Source organism: Rhipicephalus microplus, chromosome 2 (assembly GCF_043290135.1).
Source record: "Rhipicephalus microplus isolate Deutch F79 chromosome 2, USDA_Rmic, whole genome shotgun sequence".
In the NCBI taxonomy this organism is placed as follows: domain Eukaryota; kingdom Metazoa; phylum Arthropoda; class Arachnida; order Ixodida; family Ixodidae; genus Rhipicephalus; species Rhipicephalus microplus.
This window is the reverse complement of record NC_134701.1, coordinates 104,999,806-105,017,886: the sequence shown is the minus strand read 5'-3', so window position 1 is coordinate 105,017,886 and position 18,081 is coordinate 104,999,806. Positions and strand designations below refer to the sequence as shown.

The 18,081-nt window shown below is 45.2% G+C and overlaps 1 protein-coding gene across 1 annotated transcript in view; it reads right to left on the bottom strand.

Moving 5' to 3' along the window:
- The window catches only part of LOC142796339 (cell adhesion molecule Dscam1-like), a 198,069-nt gene that overhangs the window by 83,533 nt on the left and 96,455 nt on the right, over positions 1-18,081 (bottom strand). Inside the window, exons 6-7 of the mRNA XM_075886697.1 lie at positions 5,566-5,683; positions 3,275-3,453 (exon numbers count right to left, since the gene is read on the bottom strand). Coding sequence (XP_075742812.1) covers positions 3,275-3,453; positions 5,566-5,683 — 297 coding nt within the window. The remainder of the gene's footprint in view (positions 1-3,274; positions 3,454-5,565; positions 5,684-18,081) is intronic.

Sequence of the window (18,081 nt, the reverse complement as noted above, 5' to 3'; positions counted from 1 at the left end):
GAGAGGAGAGGCTCGCGCGCCCGGGGAGCCTTTAGATGTTTGTTTTCTTTTTCTTTCTTTTTCGTTGACCTCGCGGCGTCACTCCGGCGGTTCATCGCGAGAATTTGGCGGCGCGCCCTTTTTGAGCGCTCGTTCTGTGACACACGGACAACTCTACAAGAACGCCGACAGTGAAAAAGTGAGAAAGCTCGCAATCGCCGGGACGATAGCGCTGTCTGGGCACGGAAACGAGCCCGGAAAGCCGAGGGCCGGTAGAAATTGCGTGGTAAAATCCAGCAGCCTTCCAAGCCGCTCTATATTGCGAATAGGAATGCAAGCACCGATGCAGGGCTTATTCTGGAAACCACGCCTCCAAATTAGGTCGCGTTATCAAACGCTTGCATCTACGCCGCGTTGCGGCGTCAATGTGATGACTGCGGGAGCGCCTTTGCGGAGGCGAACGCCCGCGTTCGGCGGCAGTTTCTCGAGTGGCACATTGGCTTCGGCTGCAACACCTGTGACCGCCACTGGCTCGAAAACAACCACTGTTAATAACGAATAGTGAAATGTATTTATATGTGCTGCTTACACTCCTGCATAACCACAATAAATTGAGACACTATGTGCGTCATGTGAAATGAACACTCTGGTAAACCCAAGCCAAACGTGGCCTAACCTCATCGAGCAGCGTGAACATGAAACCAATAATTCTGGAAGGTTTCAGTACTACGTCTGGTTAAACGCACTGCTAAACACAGGGTCTGCATGTTTCAGCTTTCCCTGGTTAAGCATTTGTATGAAGTGCTTAGGCAGTAATTATATATTATAATAACTATCACTTTAACGTCCCATGTCATTTGATGGCTGTGTGTTTTATTTAGATTTGGCTTTACAATATAAATATTATTAAAAAAGAAGTGAGATGTAACCACGGCCTTGCGCCTTGTCGCCAACTTTTCACACTGCTTCGCTAAGTATTGATCCATCCACCCCGCAGTGTTGAAGCGATGTCCTTCGTGGAAGGACACACTGAGAGGGTTTAAGAAAATCTTAATTCACTGGCCTTCGCGATGTTCAAAAATTGATAGCAACTTCCCAAGAAAGCCGCATCTTCGGGATCCATGCGTCAATTGTACGACTCTTGCGTTATTTAGGATAATGACAGCCCAGTGAACGTCTATATTTAACGACGAAGAGAACAAACTTTTTTAAAGTAGTCAGGTGGTGAAATTATAAATAAAGTAAGAGTTTCTGGATCGTGTGTTCGGGAATTTGTAATATATATTCTATCAAGGAGCCCACTGCGAGTTTCACCAGGACCAGATAGCCTACAAATGAGTAGATTTTAAAAAGCCAACAAATGTTGGTCTACTTCCTGCAGATTCTCGCAGCATATGTAGCGACGCCAACATAGTATAGTTAAAAATATATTTATTACCATCTTTGATGAATTCTATTTCAAATTACCATCGTACTGCCACTGCATTGAGTGATCTTGACTTCTTTTTCGTTGGTGTCAAGTCAAGCGTCATTTCATGTTCTTCATAAGTTACCAGAACTGTGGCAATAACGTTCCTGGATGTAATTGCGGCTGCTCAGAATGACATACCTAGTAAGTGTCTCAAAAATATTTTCACTAACTGTTTCTTATTTTAACAAATAGATTTCAGCGTATAAATGAAGATACACAAAAAGTTAGTTGCATGTGAAATTTTTGAGGGGCTCAAAACAATGGCCAGCCACGCGTAATGGCGTACTTAATCTTTGTGTTTTTGATCATGTGATCCTAGAAATATTGAATTCGAGTGATGAATTTCGCATTTGTGTACGTCTCTATATTATTTAAAAATGACAGCTACCGTCACATTGCGCCCAAGAACGCAATTTAGGTATACTCTGTTTCACACATCATGTGCAACATCGCGGAAACTAACGAGACTTTTTTCAGTCAATGCATTTGCAAAAAAAATAGTTCAATTTTCTTACCACCAACAACCTAATTTTTCTTTCGTTATTAGGGTGAGAAGTAATTCAATATATTTCATGCCTTACATACAAGAACGCCATTGAACGTCTGTTGTTATATGGCTGTAAAGCTTAGTTTTCACATTCATACATACAGGCTATTTACTCTGGGTACATCACGATAGCGGCGGCCTGGACTTTCACTGTCACTGCCGAATAGAACACCCCAGGGTAGTTTATTACCCGCGCTCACTCCGTTTTCTTTTGTTCGCCAGTCGCACCAAAGGGGAGCACAAAAATTGGCAGCATATCCACGTAGTAATTGATCGAGAGTCGGGCGGAGCATCCGTCCGTCCATTCGTTCTTGCTTCCGTCCTTCCATGCGTACGTCTGTGTGACCGTCCGTGTATCTATTCGCCCGTCCGTGCGTGCGTCTGTTCGTGCGTTCATCCCTGCGTCCATCCATGCATCCATCTGTCGGTGCAGCCATCCGTAAGTCCGTCCATGCATCTGTCTGTCTGTCCATTCGTCCATCTATTCAACACTTCAAGTACCACCATCTCGCATCTTTTCATCATATGTTCTCAATATAGAAGCACCGCCATCAAGCAGAGATTCCAAGGACTAAACGTCAGGTGGCAAACGCACACTTTTATACTGCTTGCGCTTCGTGTCTACTTCCCACCTTTAACCACCTCGACTTCATGTTATATACTAGTTCACTGTATTGATGGCACTGCGGCCCAACGCTCGCTAAACCTTTCTAAAACGAAGGAGGTTACGCCCGGCGAGTACATCGTAACTACCTTTTCTTGTCAGATGTTTCTCAATGCACATGCCAATGGCTGCTAATAGGGAATGAGAGACAGGAGGATTCGGCTTTTAGTTAATGCGCACGCTATGAATTTTTTCCTTGTTCAACAGCGCACAGGAGAAATCTCCAAACCGGCACCACCTTGCAGGTCAAAACGTAAGACTGGTTACACACTACGACTACGACTACGAGGGACGAACGGGTGCCGCTATAGGAGCTTCGCCACTAAAAAACGTGAGGGTGCACCGCGACTAATCGGATGTCACGCGAGCTCCTACGAGACGCTCCTACGAGACGTTTTGCTGGCCAAACATCTTGCACAGCTTCCACAGCGTTGCACCTGATGTATGGAACTGTGTATAGTCCTGACGGATGTAGTCCTCAGCATGTAGTCATGAAGATGTTTTTTAGAGATTATTTATGGCTCATGCTCGTACTTCAAAATTGACGCTAAAATTGCTCTAAAAGATGGCATTGTCCGCAATGCATTGTAAAGTGGCAAGCAGCTGTGCCTACCTGCAACTGAGAGCACAGTTTGAATTGTCTGCTCTCCAGCGCTGTTCCTGGCAACGCATGTGTAGCGGCCTGTGTCCAGAACGTTGACGCCGAGAATGCTGAGCACACCGTTGGTAAACTGGAGACGGTCAGACTCGGCAACGGCGAAGCGCCTGCCGCTACGATCCTCATGGTACCACCTGCGTGCACGAATTGTAGTCTTTGAACGCGGTCCGTGTATGAGTTCAATAGAGTTTGGCAAACTTGAGACACTCATAGCGCTGCACATATATGTTGTGGTTAGGGCTTCGTGTTTTCTGGACTTGTTGAAATACTGGGGTTGTTTATTAGAGTTTATTTTCGTAAATCTTCAATTCTGCAAACTTCGATGGTTAAATTTAAAATATATTATCTTGCAATGCCTTCTATTTTTTTCGTAAAAAAGTGTTTGGGTTTACAATATAAACATTATTAAAAAGGAAGTGAGATGTACTCGCGGCCTTCATCCTGTTTCCGGTCATTTCGTGCTTCTCACTTCCTATTCATTTACCCTGATAACAAGGCTGCTGATGACCACCTATAAACTCGTCAAGGTGTACTTTTGGAAGGCAGGGGGAGGGTAGTCAAGGTGATTTTTAGCTTTCTATCCCAGCCTTTCTCACCTTCTTGTTAAACAATACTGGGCGTATAATCAATATTCTGAATACTCTGATATTTTAGATGAAATGTAACCTGTACACAAAAAAACATGAGAACAGACAGAGTGCACTTTTGATGCCTGGAAGGTTCTGAACCACAAACATACATACAAGCCCAAATACTTAAATACAGGACACCTAGGTTCGCTCATAATACAACGTTGAATATTTTAGTTGCAATAAAATTTACCAGTAATATAGATGTCCTCTTTTTGACTGATGCTTATCAGTAGTACTTGACATAGGTGCGCGAAAGCCACCACATGTTTCAGTATTTGTACGTATCGATTGTCTAACAGAGTACAGTGGCACATTGCGTTTAAAAAGTGGTTTAACAGTGACGCTTTCCATCAGCAGTTTAAAACGAAGTAGTCTTAACAGAGTGGACTGGTTCAGTGACAGCGTAAGAGTACATCTCAGATCGTTTGTGGCCCTGACACCTGTTCAAACAGAGCTTAAGTGATATTGGGAAAAAGGATTGCTATTATGTAGTTCTTCCTATGGCTGAGAGAGAAGCCCTCTGGTTTGTGAGGCCAGAGGTTTCCTGACTTGTGTGTATACAGTAATAGTTATTGACAGAATAAAATTCCTACATCCGCAAAAACCATTCAAAAACAACATGAAGCACTTATTTATTTTCCTATATATAATATTCACCGGTAAAAGAAGTTCAACAAAATTTTCATCTTGTGATGGCCTGATCACAATAGCATATGGTGCAGGCTACGTAAGACGAACTGGTTGTTGCATGCAACAACCAGATGCTAAAAGTACATGGAAACAAGCTTTGCACGGCTTGACCTAATGGGCATCTTTCGATTCGCTGCAACAAATGCACTTGCCAATATCTCTTTCATCAAACAAGTATTCTTGAAAACAAGAGAAACGAGAAAAAAAACGGCCATCTCAACTTCCGCGAAGCAGATTATCCTTTTGGTGAGGCCCACCCTCACCCGTATTCCTAAGCCTTTGAGTGGTTCACTTTTTGCACCAAGCACTGATAGCGTACTTCGTATTGATTCACGCTTTTGACAACCTTCGCCCGCACCCAGCTTGGCACGGTCCTACCAACTCCCACTTTTATCTCTCTGCATGATCATCTGACCAACGCTACGCCAATGAACGGGGCGTAGCGTTGGTCACAAGATCTTGCGGAGAGCGAAGTGCTTCATTATAAAACACTTCACTGTTGAAAGACTAGAGTAGTAACCGAACTGAACTTTGTCACTTAGTTTGGTTACGCATGCATTAGTCAACCACTTGTCTCACTAGCAGTCAAACACATTGAATTTGCCAGAGTGGCATGAAGATGTGTATTGTATCTACGATTCTTTCTTTTGAACACGTGTCGTGTTGCACATCTTATGTGCGCTATATATACAAATGACCCTGTAGGTAGACTATCTGCTTTTGAAATTTAACGCTTGGTGTGTGCGTTTACGTGCCATTCGCTGTGTCCGTCTTGCATGGGCTCTACATTTGGATGCATTAAGTCAGCTTTTATATAAAAAGAAAGTTTATTCATATAGAGAACGTACACAGATAAGGTAGGTTATTTAGTGGAATCCACCAATAGCGCTTAAAGTGTGCAAAATAAGCCATTTTTACGCTTACGTGTAACGGGGAAGTGGATATCCGTGTGACACACAAGGCAAGTCGACGTGTGCTCCCACAGTCGTTGATACATCGGAAAGGCTGAGCGTCACCTTGACTTGAGTTACAGCATGGGCATCTGCAAAAAAGCCAGAAATACTTTTCATGTCAAAAGAACAAGATATGAAACATGTTGAAAAAGCCATCCGCATGCAAGTGATGTTATAATCCCTAATGTTTCTGTCAAAGCACCCTGGCAATTTTTCGAACTGTCAGTTCTATATATGCTAAACTGCGTTTAAGTGTAACAAAGATTAGCGAAGAAGAATTTTTCAACTATGTTAAGGTATTATATATTGCGGTACATTATATTATTATTTCGTAATTTTGCAATCATGCACTTTAGTATGCGTCGTCTGTAAAGATATCAGTGTCCCTTGGCAGGCCATTCAAATCTTCGCCGTGCACCATACGTTGGCTGTGGCGCTTGTTTACACCCTTGAAGCTCAGTCTTTCATGGTACAGAATCCAATGCTCTTATTAATTTTTTTTCATATAACGAAATTATATTTAAGCACAAACAGCATGCATCAATATCAAACGAATGTCTCCAGTGTTACGCAACGCACTAAAAAGAAGGCTTAGCAAGGCACTTTTATGGCTCCTTTTTTTAGGAGCGAAGCTCCTTAAAACGTGGGTTGAGCGTCCCGTCGTAACCGTATGTAGCCACCTCTAGTTAGTTCTTGAACCGGCCGTGGAGGGCAGTACTTGTACAATATAACAAAATGCATATATGCTGAAAAATGCAAATGGCACGATACTAGGGGACGTTACTTGTAGAATGATAAATAATAAAAATCACAGCATATTTATGGAGTGAATGATGATGAGTGGGGCGACACGTTCGCCGTTCCGTTCATGCTTCGGGCCGTCAGTTCATCCACCCGTCCATCCGTGCGCCCATCTGTTCATACGTGCATCCACCCGTCGCCCGTGCGTTCATCCGTCTGTCCTCTCGTGCGTCCGTCCGCGCGTCCTTCTGTGCGTCCATCTGTCCGTCCATCCGCCCGTCTGTCCGCCCGTCTGTCCGTCCATGCTTCCATCCCTGCATCCGTCCATGCACCCATCCGTCTGTCCATCCTCTCGTGCGTCCATCCATCTGTGCGGCCGTCGCTGCGTTCGTCCATGCGTCCATTCATCCGCCCGTGCACCCTTTCTTGCGTTCATTCATGCGTCCGCCCATGCATTCGTCCATTCGTCCATTCGTTCACCAGTGCGTGCATCCGTCCTTCCGTGCGTTCGGCCAATCCTGCATTCGTCCATGCGCCTGTACGTGCGTTCATTCATGCATCCATCCTTCTATTCGTCTGTTCGTGCGTCCATCCGCGTGTCTCTCCTCTTGTGCGTCCATACATGCGTCTGTACGTCCATTCGTTCACCCTTCTGTCAGTCCATGCATCCGTCTGTCCTCTTGCCCATCGATCTATGCGTCTGTCCGTTCATGTGTCCATTCGTCTGTCAGTCCGTGCGTCTGCCCATCCGTAGGCCAAACAGGCAGACAGACAGGCGACGAATGGACGAAGCCAGCGGATGATTCACGGTTTGCCGAAAAAAGTATGATACGCAGGGGGAGGGGGGTGATGTTATAAAATAAAAGCCCTTTTGGCACGCGCGCGCGTTTAGAAAGTCGGCGGATGGACCAGGCTGGAGAGCGGCATCCGCGCACGGCCGCGGTGGCTCACGCTCGAAGAAGGAACCCCGATGTGTGAGCGCACGAGGCAAAAGCGAGCCGGAAAGCTGCGTGCGAGAACGGGAGGCCGAAGAGGCACGGGATGGGCGTGTGGACCTAGCTTCGCTCCGCTCTCCATCATTTACGCCATAGATATGTTGTTATTTCTTTAATTCGCCCAATTCAAGTACTTACACGTGTATGAAACAACATGAAACAGCAATAATGAAGTAACATTTAGCTTACTTAGCCTAATATTCAAGCGAATGAGCCCTATATTTTATTTGATAGTCATGTCAGTTGTAGACAAAAAGAGAACAATAAGTTAGTTGACTGCAAGAGAGTTATTTTAACTTGATAGTATGAACACTAATTCGCAGAGCCCGTGGCAGCGAAGTTTATAAGAATCACTGGGCGTATTGAATTTATGTTTACCTCTTTGTCCTCCTCGGATTTTTATGTAACATATGTAACTTGTAGTGCACCTGCGCCCGTAGTGAATGCACTATGATATCAATTTGAAACTGTTTAGCGACTATGATTATGCATTTTTCCCCTACATTTATCAGGTGCTGTACCCTGTCGTTTCGCCACCGATGGGTGGCTGGAGCTTTGTCAAGCTGTCATTGAACAGCTTTTTTCCCAACCACCTTTTTTCACCGTAAATGTTTTCGTTTTTGATGAAAATAAAGTTCTTTGATTGATTGATTGATTGATTGATTGATTGATTGATTGATTGATTGATATGCTCTCCACTGTCTGTAGTTGAGGAAATCGTGCTTATGTTGAGCTCACCACTTCTGATCACCCTGTGTCTCCTCGGTCTCTGTGACCCAGTTCAGTTTTTTATTTCTATATTTCTCACAAGATGTTCACCATTTTTTACAAAAGGCTACTTATTTTCAATGTTGTACGGTGTCTTAGGACCCTAAATATATAGTAGTGTTTCCTACATTTTTCTCCAACTCTTTTCACTATTCTCGCCAGTGCTAATCACACACCGCATCTTTATATAAAATTATAAAAGGTAATTCAATGTTATCCACAAAACAGCTATTTTGCATGTTACTGTCGCCCAGCAGCAGCTTTGGCAGAATTGGAAAGTTGATTGCAGGCATGACAGTCACGCTTTGGCCATTTTGTTGTGAACGTGAACGTGATAGTTAGAGGTTGTAGAGGAACCCTTGTAGAGTTTGTCTGTTGTGGCGTTCATAATTAAACAGTGATTTTTCCCCGCTGATGTTGTCCCTTAAAATTCAAAACGCTCTTATTGAGGAATGTTCTGGTACATCTGAATTATTTTTTCTGAAAATGTTTTTTGTAAATGTTTTGTGAAAAAGTTTCAATCCATTCCAAATAAAATCCTACCTGAGCTATGTGCACAGATATTTTTGTTTGTATATTATGATAACCAAAACAAGTAACTCTTCACTTCATCCCCAGACAAAAAATGACTTTTTTCTTTTAGTTTTTTCAGCGACAGCGTGCCACACTCTCTGAAGTTATTTCTACTACGTCACTGGGGGCAGGTAAATAGCGAATGCTCAAGTACAATATTTTGAAGAATAGCTCTCACCTTTAAAGTGAAAATGAATGATCAAAGAAGGCTGAGTATATTAACCAGGGCTGAGCCTAGTCAGCAGCAGTGCACTGGAGTGGTAAAAAAGTAATAAAAGACAGGGCCCTGTTTGCAGCAACCGACACAGAAGTGTTTCGCGCTCCACGCCAAAGATGATCAGTCTGTCTCTTAGGAAACTTTAAAAAAAATTACGGCATATTCACGGGGTGAATGATGATGAATGGGCGAAGCTCCGGAGGGATTCATCGGTAAACTGTGAATCTTCCGTGTAATTCACCCAGTCGATCATCATGTAAAGACGTGAGAAACGCTGTGTGTGTATATACACAAATCAACTTTTATTTGTTCTTGGACGATGGATGGCTTGCGATGTCCCTTGCCTCGCGCGCTCGCACATCGGGATTCTGTCTGAGAGCGCGCGCTGCTGCCGCCTTGCGCTCTCTCCGCTGTGCAGCCTTATCCATCCGGCGGCTCTGAGCACGGGCCAACAGCGAACGGATTTTATTACAACGCTCCCCCTAGCGTACGTCGCCGCACTAAATCGAATGATTGCCTTCAACCAATGACACGCGCCATATGTGACATCATTCCTATTTTATAAGATCTCGCGTCTTTCATCAACTGCAAGTACCGCTTTCTAGTTTATAACATGTTGCATCTTTTCATCATCAGCTACAAGTACCACCATCTAGTAAACACTACAAGAACTAAACGAGAGGTGGCTACATACAGGAGACGGTACCGCCATCTAGTGAACACTGCAAGAACTAAACTAGAGGTGGCTACATACAGGGGACGGTACCGCCATCTAGTGGACACTGCAAGAACTAAACTAGAGGTGGCTACATACAGGCTACAGGGGACGCACAGCCCACGCCCTAAGGAGCTTCGCCCCTAAAAGCTGTATTTCGCTTTAGCCGCAAGTTCACGCCATCCCACGGTGCCAAGGTGTAGTTAACGTAGAAGGCCTTAGCATTGTGGCGTTCTAGATGAAAATAAATGTTAGCAATACTTATTTTAAAGACACGCGATAGAAGAGGCGATCCTTGCTTTCATAATTTTTTAAGCGAGGATGCAGCAATTGGAACGATAAATTTGGTCAAAATTGACAATTTTCGGATTTATTTTTTTCGTGATCATCAGACCATATTTTATCTCGTGGTGAAATATTGTAACGAGTTACACGGTAGTAATCAAGAAAAGCACCTAATCATATTTTGTCGCCGAAAACCGCGAAAAGAGTTCCTCTTCGAGAGGTGCCGCTGCGCCATTAATTCCGCGGCTCTCGCTTGACAGAGTACTGTCATTGTGAGGAGGAGAGTTCATAGTGAGGAGGAGAGTTCCGAGCTGAAGATTGCTTCAGCACGGTATTATTCCAGCTAAAAATAAAACCTTGAAAAATAAGCGAAATAGAGCGAAAGTGGCATCTTGAATGACTGAAATAATGAAGTTGAGGCTCATGGCGTGCTCCTATTGCTTGTGTACAATTTGAATGGCTTTGGCGCACATTGGCGCAGAAGGGAGCCACTGCTTGCTGCTGCGAGTTCCTAATTGTCAGTGTTAATCGCCTCGACAACATGCGTGTATTGCGATGAGCCCCAAAGGAACGCAGCACCGAACTATCCACGCATACGGGAAATAGCGAAGGCCTTTGAATAAAAGGATGAAATCAAAAACTAAACAAACACCACTCACCTAGCCGACCAGCGAAAGCCGGCACACGTGGGAGATAGGGACAGCTTCCACGTGTGTGACTGGACAGTGCGTCTGTATGCACTGATTACGACCCTACCGCCGGCCGTGTTGACGGCGCATGCTGCGTTCATTACGCGATCAGTGCTTTCGACGCGACCAAGTGTAGTGTCGACGCCTCCGCGTGTGGTGTTGATGAGTACGCGTGCGATCTTGAAAAGGACGTGTGCCGAGTTTTCGGGTGCGCGTGTTGCGTTGAAGCGTCCACGAGCGGCGGTGAACGCGAATCTGGAAGCAACGACAGCGTGGCCTCGGCAATCGCATATATTCGCGCGTCGAGTATACAGCAGCGAATTCCAGCTACAACTCTCACTAATAAATTATTGCGCAACAAAACGTGAGAGGGCCCTTTGACTGCATTTTCTGCTAGCCTGGCCACAAAAAGGAAATATGAACTTCCAAATGGAGGTGGAAGTGACGATTATATTGTTCCCGAGATAGAGACCCGCAACTTAATTTAAAAAAAAAAAGTTTGACGAGTTATTCAGGGCTCTGGGCAGATATATCCGCCCAGGTGTCAGCCAAGAGCCCTTGAGCAGTGGCGGCGACCTCGGCCTGCTGGACGGCACACAGTTCGTCTTAGAAGGCATGAATGAGCAGTGCACTCTCCCAGCGCGTTCGGTTCTAGGCTACGTCCCCGTCTAGAGCCCGGCGTTTGCCACACACATGTGAAGGATAATTTTTGTAGCACACAAAGTGATGATGAATAGGCTGCTGTCCGGATTTCGCTGACACTTGGCTACAAGAGCTCTCAAGCTCGTTTTTAAACTGCACTTCTTTTTGGGCTCACAACTAAAACTTAGGTGCTATGTGACAACTGTAGAAGTATAGAGTTGTCATCACCGAGGTTCGCTGGTCCTCAGCAGGTCAACCCATTGGAGCTGAATGGCGGTGCAGTAAGGGCTATGCAGTCAGTCGGTATAACTCAAACTGCAGTTAACGACAAGTTTTTCCACATGGACATTTCCCATAGGAGACTGCATCTCAAGCCGTACTGCCGACTGTATTGTGCCCGTAGGCACCCTGCCACTGCATCTGCTGCAACAAGGTGTATATATATATTTGACTCACAGAAGGTGCGTCAAATATATGTACACCTTTGATGGGCCCCAGAGGTAATTGATGTCATTTACGATAGCACATGTATGAAAAGAGGCCATACAAGACACATCAGTGTTGTATGTGTCATCGTGTTGTACTCTGGCTGGGTGATGGACCACTGTGTTCTGTCCAACTGGTGCCATAGCTGTGCACTTTGACCAAAACCTCAAGATACTGGATGCGGGGAGAGGTACAAAAAAGAGGAACCATAGTGCCAAAAGAGCACAAAAGAAAATTCAGGGCGGAGGGAAAGAATAGCGGAAAAGGCCATGTTTGGTCGGTTGCTCCAATAGTACCAGCTCCAGTACACCAATATACTTTGATGGTGATAGCCACGTCTACACAGTGCTCAGCGAGGATAGGGTGGATGTCTTAATACTGATACAAAAGCAAGAATGCGTGAACCGTGTGAAAAAATAATTGCCACAGCTTTACGAAACCTAGTAGGAAAAAAACAAAAGCAAGCACCGAGCTGTTAGCATAAGTGAAAGATGCCGCCTCACACAACGCTAATTAAACTAACAGCATTTCCACACGGTGAATGACGGGGAGTGTGGCGAGGCTGGGTACGCACGCCGCTGCCGCGCCACTTCGGCCTCACATCTCACGCCTGGATCTTGTCGGCGCCACCACGCAGCTTCACGGCACACTTCTGCTCGCACATCCGGTTCCATTTTCGAGCGCAAGCCGCCACCACTTTGCGCACACGCCTCTCTGCAACCTTGTCCATCCACCGACCTGAACACGCGCGCACGCCAAAACGGCTTTTATTTTACTACACTCTACCCCCTAGCGTACGGCGCCACCGAAGAACACGCGATCGCCAACGACTCTGTGTGAAGTCTCTCCTATTTTCTCGTGCGCTCGCACATCGGCGTTCCATCTTCGAGCGCGAGCAGCCACCACCTTGCGCATGTCATACTTTTATCAGCAAACCGTGAATCATCCGCTGACCACGTCCATCTATCGTCTGTCTGTTTAACACACGGACGGACGGATGCACGTACAGACGGACGCATAGACGTACGCAGAGATGGACTCATGGACGAACGCAAGGATAGACGCACGAATGAACACTCGATAGGATGGACGGATGGACGTATGCATGAATGGACGGACGGATGAAAGCATGAACTAAATCTGGGATTAGACGCACGGATGGACGAATGGACACATGAACGAACGCAAGGACGGACGTGGCTACAAGCCGATATCACCGCAATCGAATGTAGAACACTGCTGTAACCGTACAGACATTTTTCGTCGCTACGAGCAGGTGCGAGTACGCTGTCTAAATGTGATTGGTGACCAGTTCATGAAGACCCACGGAAATATGCCCGTGAAGCCACCAGAGCGAGTCTCCACCAAGAAAACCTCTTCACGCACCAACAATACGCCGTTTGGGCGTCTGCAGTGAAAGCCCCCTTATCTTCAGTAGCACCCTTGGCGGAAGGCTTTGTTCCTAAGCAAAACTTGGCCCGAAATTTTGTGACCAGTGAAAAAGATATTGAGGAACCATGGTGTATCCATGGAGTAAATGATGATGAGTGAGGCCCAGCGTCCATCCCTAATTCCGTCTCTCTGTCCATACGCCCGCCTGCCTCCCTGCCTGCCTGCCTGCCTGCCTGCCTGCCTGCCTATCTGTCTGTCTGTCTGTCTGTCTGTCTGTCTGTCTGTCTGTCTGTCTGTCTGTCTGTCTGTCTGTCTGTCAGCTCAATTCTATAAGACTAGAGAATGCATCGGACTGACGGATGGACGCTTCGCCCTAATCATCATCATTCACTTCGTCGATATGCTGTGCATTTCTTATAATACCAGCGCCATCTATTGTCTTTACTCGTTAACTGTACGAAAACCAATAATGCCATCTAGCAATATTATTTTCAAGGACCTATGCAAACAACGCCATCTAGTAAACAAGTCATAAACTAAAGGTGTCTACATACATACTACATAGAAACGACCCACAACTTAAGGGGCTTCGTCCTTGAAAGCTAAGTATTATGAATGGATCGTGCGTTAAAGAACCCTAGGTGGTCGAAGTTTTGGGAGCCCTCCGCTAGGGAATCTGTCATAATCATATGGTGGTTCTGGGACGTTAAACCTCTTGTATCAATAAGTATTACGAATAGGTCATAAAATGTAATTTCAATTATGTGCCTGCCTTGTAAAGACCGCCATGGCTTTGTTTATCACGTCACATCAACTGATAACGAGCCACACCACGAGCACCTCCCTACTTATGTGAAATCATGGTGCAAGTTCATAATTTTGCGGCAGCTTTGGAGAAATAAGCGCCTACACACAAGATGCAGCTTCCTGCCTATGTTCGGACAGCACTCCAGCCAATAAACAAGCTGCTTTCTGCAAGGAAACTTGTTGAAAAATGCCAACAAGGCAGGACCCAGTTGCCATTGAGTCTCTGACCAGTGTGATTGGGTCCCTCCCGTCAAAAACACCATCTGCCTGTAGCGGATGCAATTTGCCGTTTTGATGCTGGCTGTGGTAAAACACTGCAAGAAATTACACTACAAGTTGAGTACTCTTCAGGATCGTGCCCTTTACGGCAGGCATCTGAAGAGGATGCAGGGTGCTTCAGACGGTCAGCCAAAATGCACAAAACTGCTCCAAATAAGAAAAAAAAAACCTGAATTGAAATCAAAAGAAAATGCATCTACAAAGACAAAAGACTACATCCAAGGCGAGTTTTAGGTGCTCAATGGTAAATGTTTCAGTTACTACGAAAGCATAAAAAATTGGCAGATATAAAGCTTGAATTGTAAATTCGAACGCTTTGCGAACCGGTGAACAACTTTCTAATTGGAAATTCTGGCTCATTTTCGTTGCTTGAAGAGTTAGTTAATAAAAGCGACCTAATTAGGCAAATATTCTAAACACAAAGAATAGTCTGACTCCCTCCAGGAAACAGTCCGCAACATGCATTTGATCGTGTCGTCATTGTGGGTATCGGCATATTTTTAAACTCTGAATAAAGATAGCTATGACACCCTGTATATAACCTTGTGAGTAGACTCACCTCTAATTATAAAAAAAACTTGAAATACATGTTCTCTGCCAATTTACTTCATCGTTGTTGAGCAACACATCTGAAACAACGCTCTATCATGAGGCGATAAATTGAAGGACTGCAGCAAAAATAAATTATTGAACCATCTTCTTGAACGCGATGCAGCAGCATTCCGCACGGGTGACGTCGTGGGTTGAACGACGCAAACACGGGTGCTGCGGTGAGCGCAGGAAAATTTGTTTGAAGCGACGGCTGGCGTAGGTCTTATAGGTGACACGTGCACACATGTTTCAACGCGTAAGTTAGGCGCGCGTAAGGTGTTTTGCGCGTGAACTGACGTGTCGGCGGTGCTGCGATCGATGGTCGCTGTAGGAGTTATGGTTGAATGGATGAGGCCGAGTGGTGACCACGGCGAGCTTGGGAGGCGAGTGAGCTGCGTCAGCGCGAACTACGGGAGGAGTGAGACGTCAACGCGCAGTACTCGTGTGACCTACTGTAACCGCGCCCACACCTTCGGCGCATGGCGCATTGTTCGGAGGGACAGAGTTAAACAGGCTAGTCAAAAGCTGCTTCGCATATAATACTAAGAATAATGAAAAGGGTTTTTGTTCAGCTACAGAAGCTTTGTCCACTTTATTCTACATTTGGCACTGCTTTCCAAGTGCCAGTGATGCTTGGCACTCGGAACACACACAATGCGATAGCACCCCTCATTGCAGGGTTATTCAAGCGCTACGGCATTTAGCAGCTGAAAGTAAAGCTTCGCCTAGCAGCTGTCAGAGAATGACACTTGCGTGGCTGGGCCAAAAGCCGCGCCTCTCGCTGTTCGCGTTAGCTTTCATCATGATAGTATGTTATTATTCAAGCTTTGCACGTTGTAGAAAAGTGGAAGTCAACGTTTCATACATGGTATAATACAGCGCAAGCGCGAATGCACGGACAGAGGAGAACATCAAGTGTAGGGAACCTTCTATATCATACTCATCACTGTGCACCAAGCTCCTCATCGCAATCATAATTTTCAAACAACCCACCCAAATTTCCATCACTGTGCTCGCTTTATGCAAACAAAATAAAGAAGAAAAGGGATGCTCAAGGTTACCTCCATGTCATATTTAATAGTCTGCATTAGTAGAGTCGATAGCAAAAGTTATTCTACTTCACAAGTTACACCACTCTAGTTCGCACTGAAAGGTAGCCTGAAATTCTGGAAAACGTGCAGGCATCCCCTCACTTCCACAATGAGGCGACACTGCCTCCCAATTACTGAACCGAGTGAAACCTTAATATCGCAGCCAGCTCTCCCATGCTCGTTCATACAGAGAATCACGTTGCGCCACAAGTAAAACTCGACGCACGTCTTCAATGTATAGCACGTCCATCCTCTATGCGCCACTGCGTTGCCTTGGCGACCAAATGCTCTGCAAGCACTTCCCGAAGCGGATTGCTTTCGAATGAAGTGCTGTTTCAACTAGGGCTCATCTAAGCCTGTTTCTTTGTTTTTATAGATTACTCAGAGAACATCAGACAAGAAGAAAAGAAATAACAACGAGAATTTGCTCCCTGCTCGATCGTATCCTTGCACGCGGGCTACGTGAGAACGATGCGGGAGTCAGTCGATGTCTTACAGACAGCCTCTAGAGAGCCTGTTCAGGAGAACTTGGCTGGAATAAAATATTCGGATGCCGAGAGCAGGACAAGGTTTGGTGCCTTAATGAACCCCTTGCACGTCCCTATTCGATACGAAGAATATCGAACGACGACGCGGCTCTGGTAGTCATTCACATGTGTAGCACTAGCCACATTTAGTTTCCTAGGACGCTCGCTCAGAGTTTGAATCCAAGCGCCTTGCGTAACGGCTGAAAGTTGCCATGAGGCTTGCGAAACGATATGGTTCGTTCTTTTTTTAACTAACTGAACGCGATGGAGACACGAAAACATTGCGTTATTCGTAATGTGGAAGGCGTTGTTCTCATAGCCCTTTAAGAGTGCGCAACGATAGAGCCATATATGCAGAATTCATTCTTAGTAATAGTTTGAGTGGGATCCAAAAACGTTTGAATAATATATAAAAGTATTAGAGAAAAGTAAGCAAAATTTTTACACTCACATAAGAAACTCGCAGACAAGAAGGCTGCACGCTATTTTAGCAAAAGAAAGAGAAAAAAAGTAGCAGCTACTTTTTACTACGGATATTTATGTCAAAAATGTTTGGAAGAGTGCTTGCGTTCCGTTAAGTGCGGGCTCGGTTGCTTTGTTTGCTGGAGATAAGCCTACATGAAAAAATCACAGCATATCAGTGGAGTGAATGATGATGAGTGGGGCGAAGCGTCCGTCATTTCGTCCTCCCTTCCGTCCGTCCACTTGTTCTTGCTTCCATGCATTCGTCCATCTGTCCGAACATTCAACCATGCGTCCATCCGTCCATCCATCCGTCCACCCACCCGTCTGCTTCTCTGTCTGTCGATCCGTGCATCCGCCCGTTCATATAGTGAACACTCAAGTGACGCCATCTCGCAGCTTTTCATCGCGATCATAGTCGCACGATCATTTATCTCCTTCCCATGTGCCACATACCCGTCTATCTCCTGTGGCACATACCACAGTGCGCTGTCGTTGTGTGGTTACACACAACAACAACGTAGAACGCACAAGTCACGGCATAAGGAGTTTGGAGCCTAAAAGATTCCGCGCGACTCTAATGTTCGACATATATGTGTATTACCTTGTATGGTGCGGGCGCGATTAGAGTCCAATTTTTGTTCATTTAAATTATTCTTTGCAAGTGCTAATTTATTAAGCTCTGTCAAGATTTATTTATGGCATTTTTCCTCTCTTCATTTTTTTCTGTTTTTTCTATGCGTTGCTTGCTTCTGCCCACATTGTAATTCGTGATGTAACTCTCTAGTATGTCGTATAATTAATGTCAAGAGTTATTGGTCACTTGCTCTGACGAAAATCCAGCATGCTTCACCTCATAAATTGTAAGGCAGACCTTGCTTTAGCCGACTGTGTAGGCCAGGCTGCTACTTTACGTTGTCCTTGTCTGCATGCAGGAATTTCGCTGACATAATGGCAGAGGACGGTGACGTAGAAGATGACTTAATTCACACAGAAGTGTGTCAATCTAAATTAGGGCTCTGATATCATATCTCTCTTCAGCCTTAACTACAGCCATCCTTTATATATATTTCTGCATTAGGTAGCTTTTGTTTAACTAAACAAGAAGGCAATAGGTGGTATCAAATACTGCGCAAGATACAACAGTGTTGCTCAGTTCTCGTGAAACAAAAAAGATGGACGTTACTAATGCGTACGTATGTATGTATGGAATAACATTACAAATAC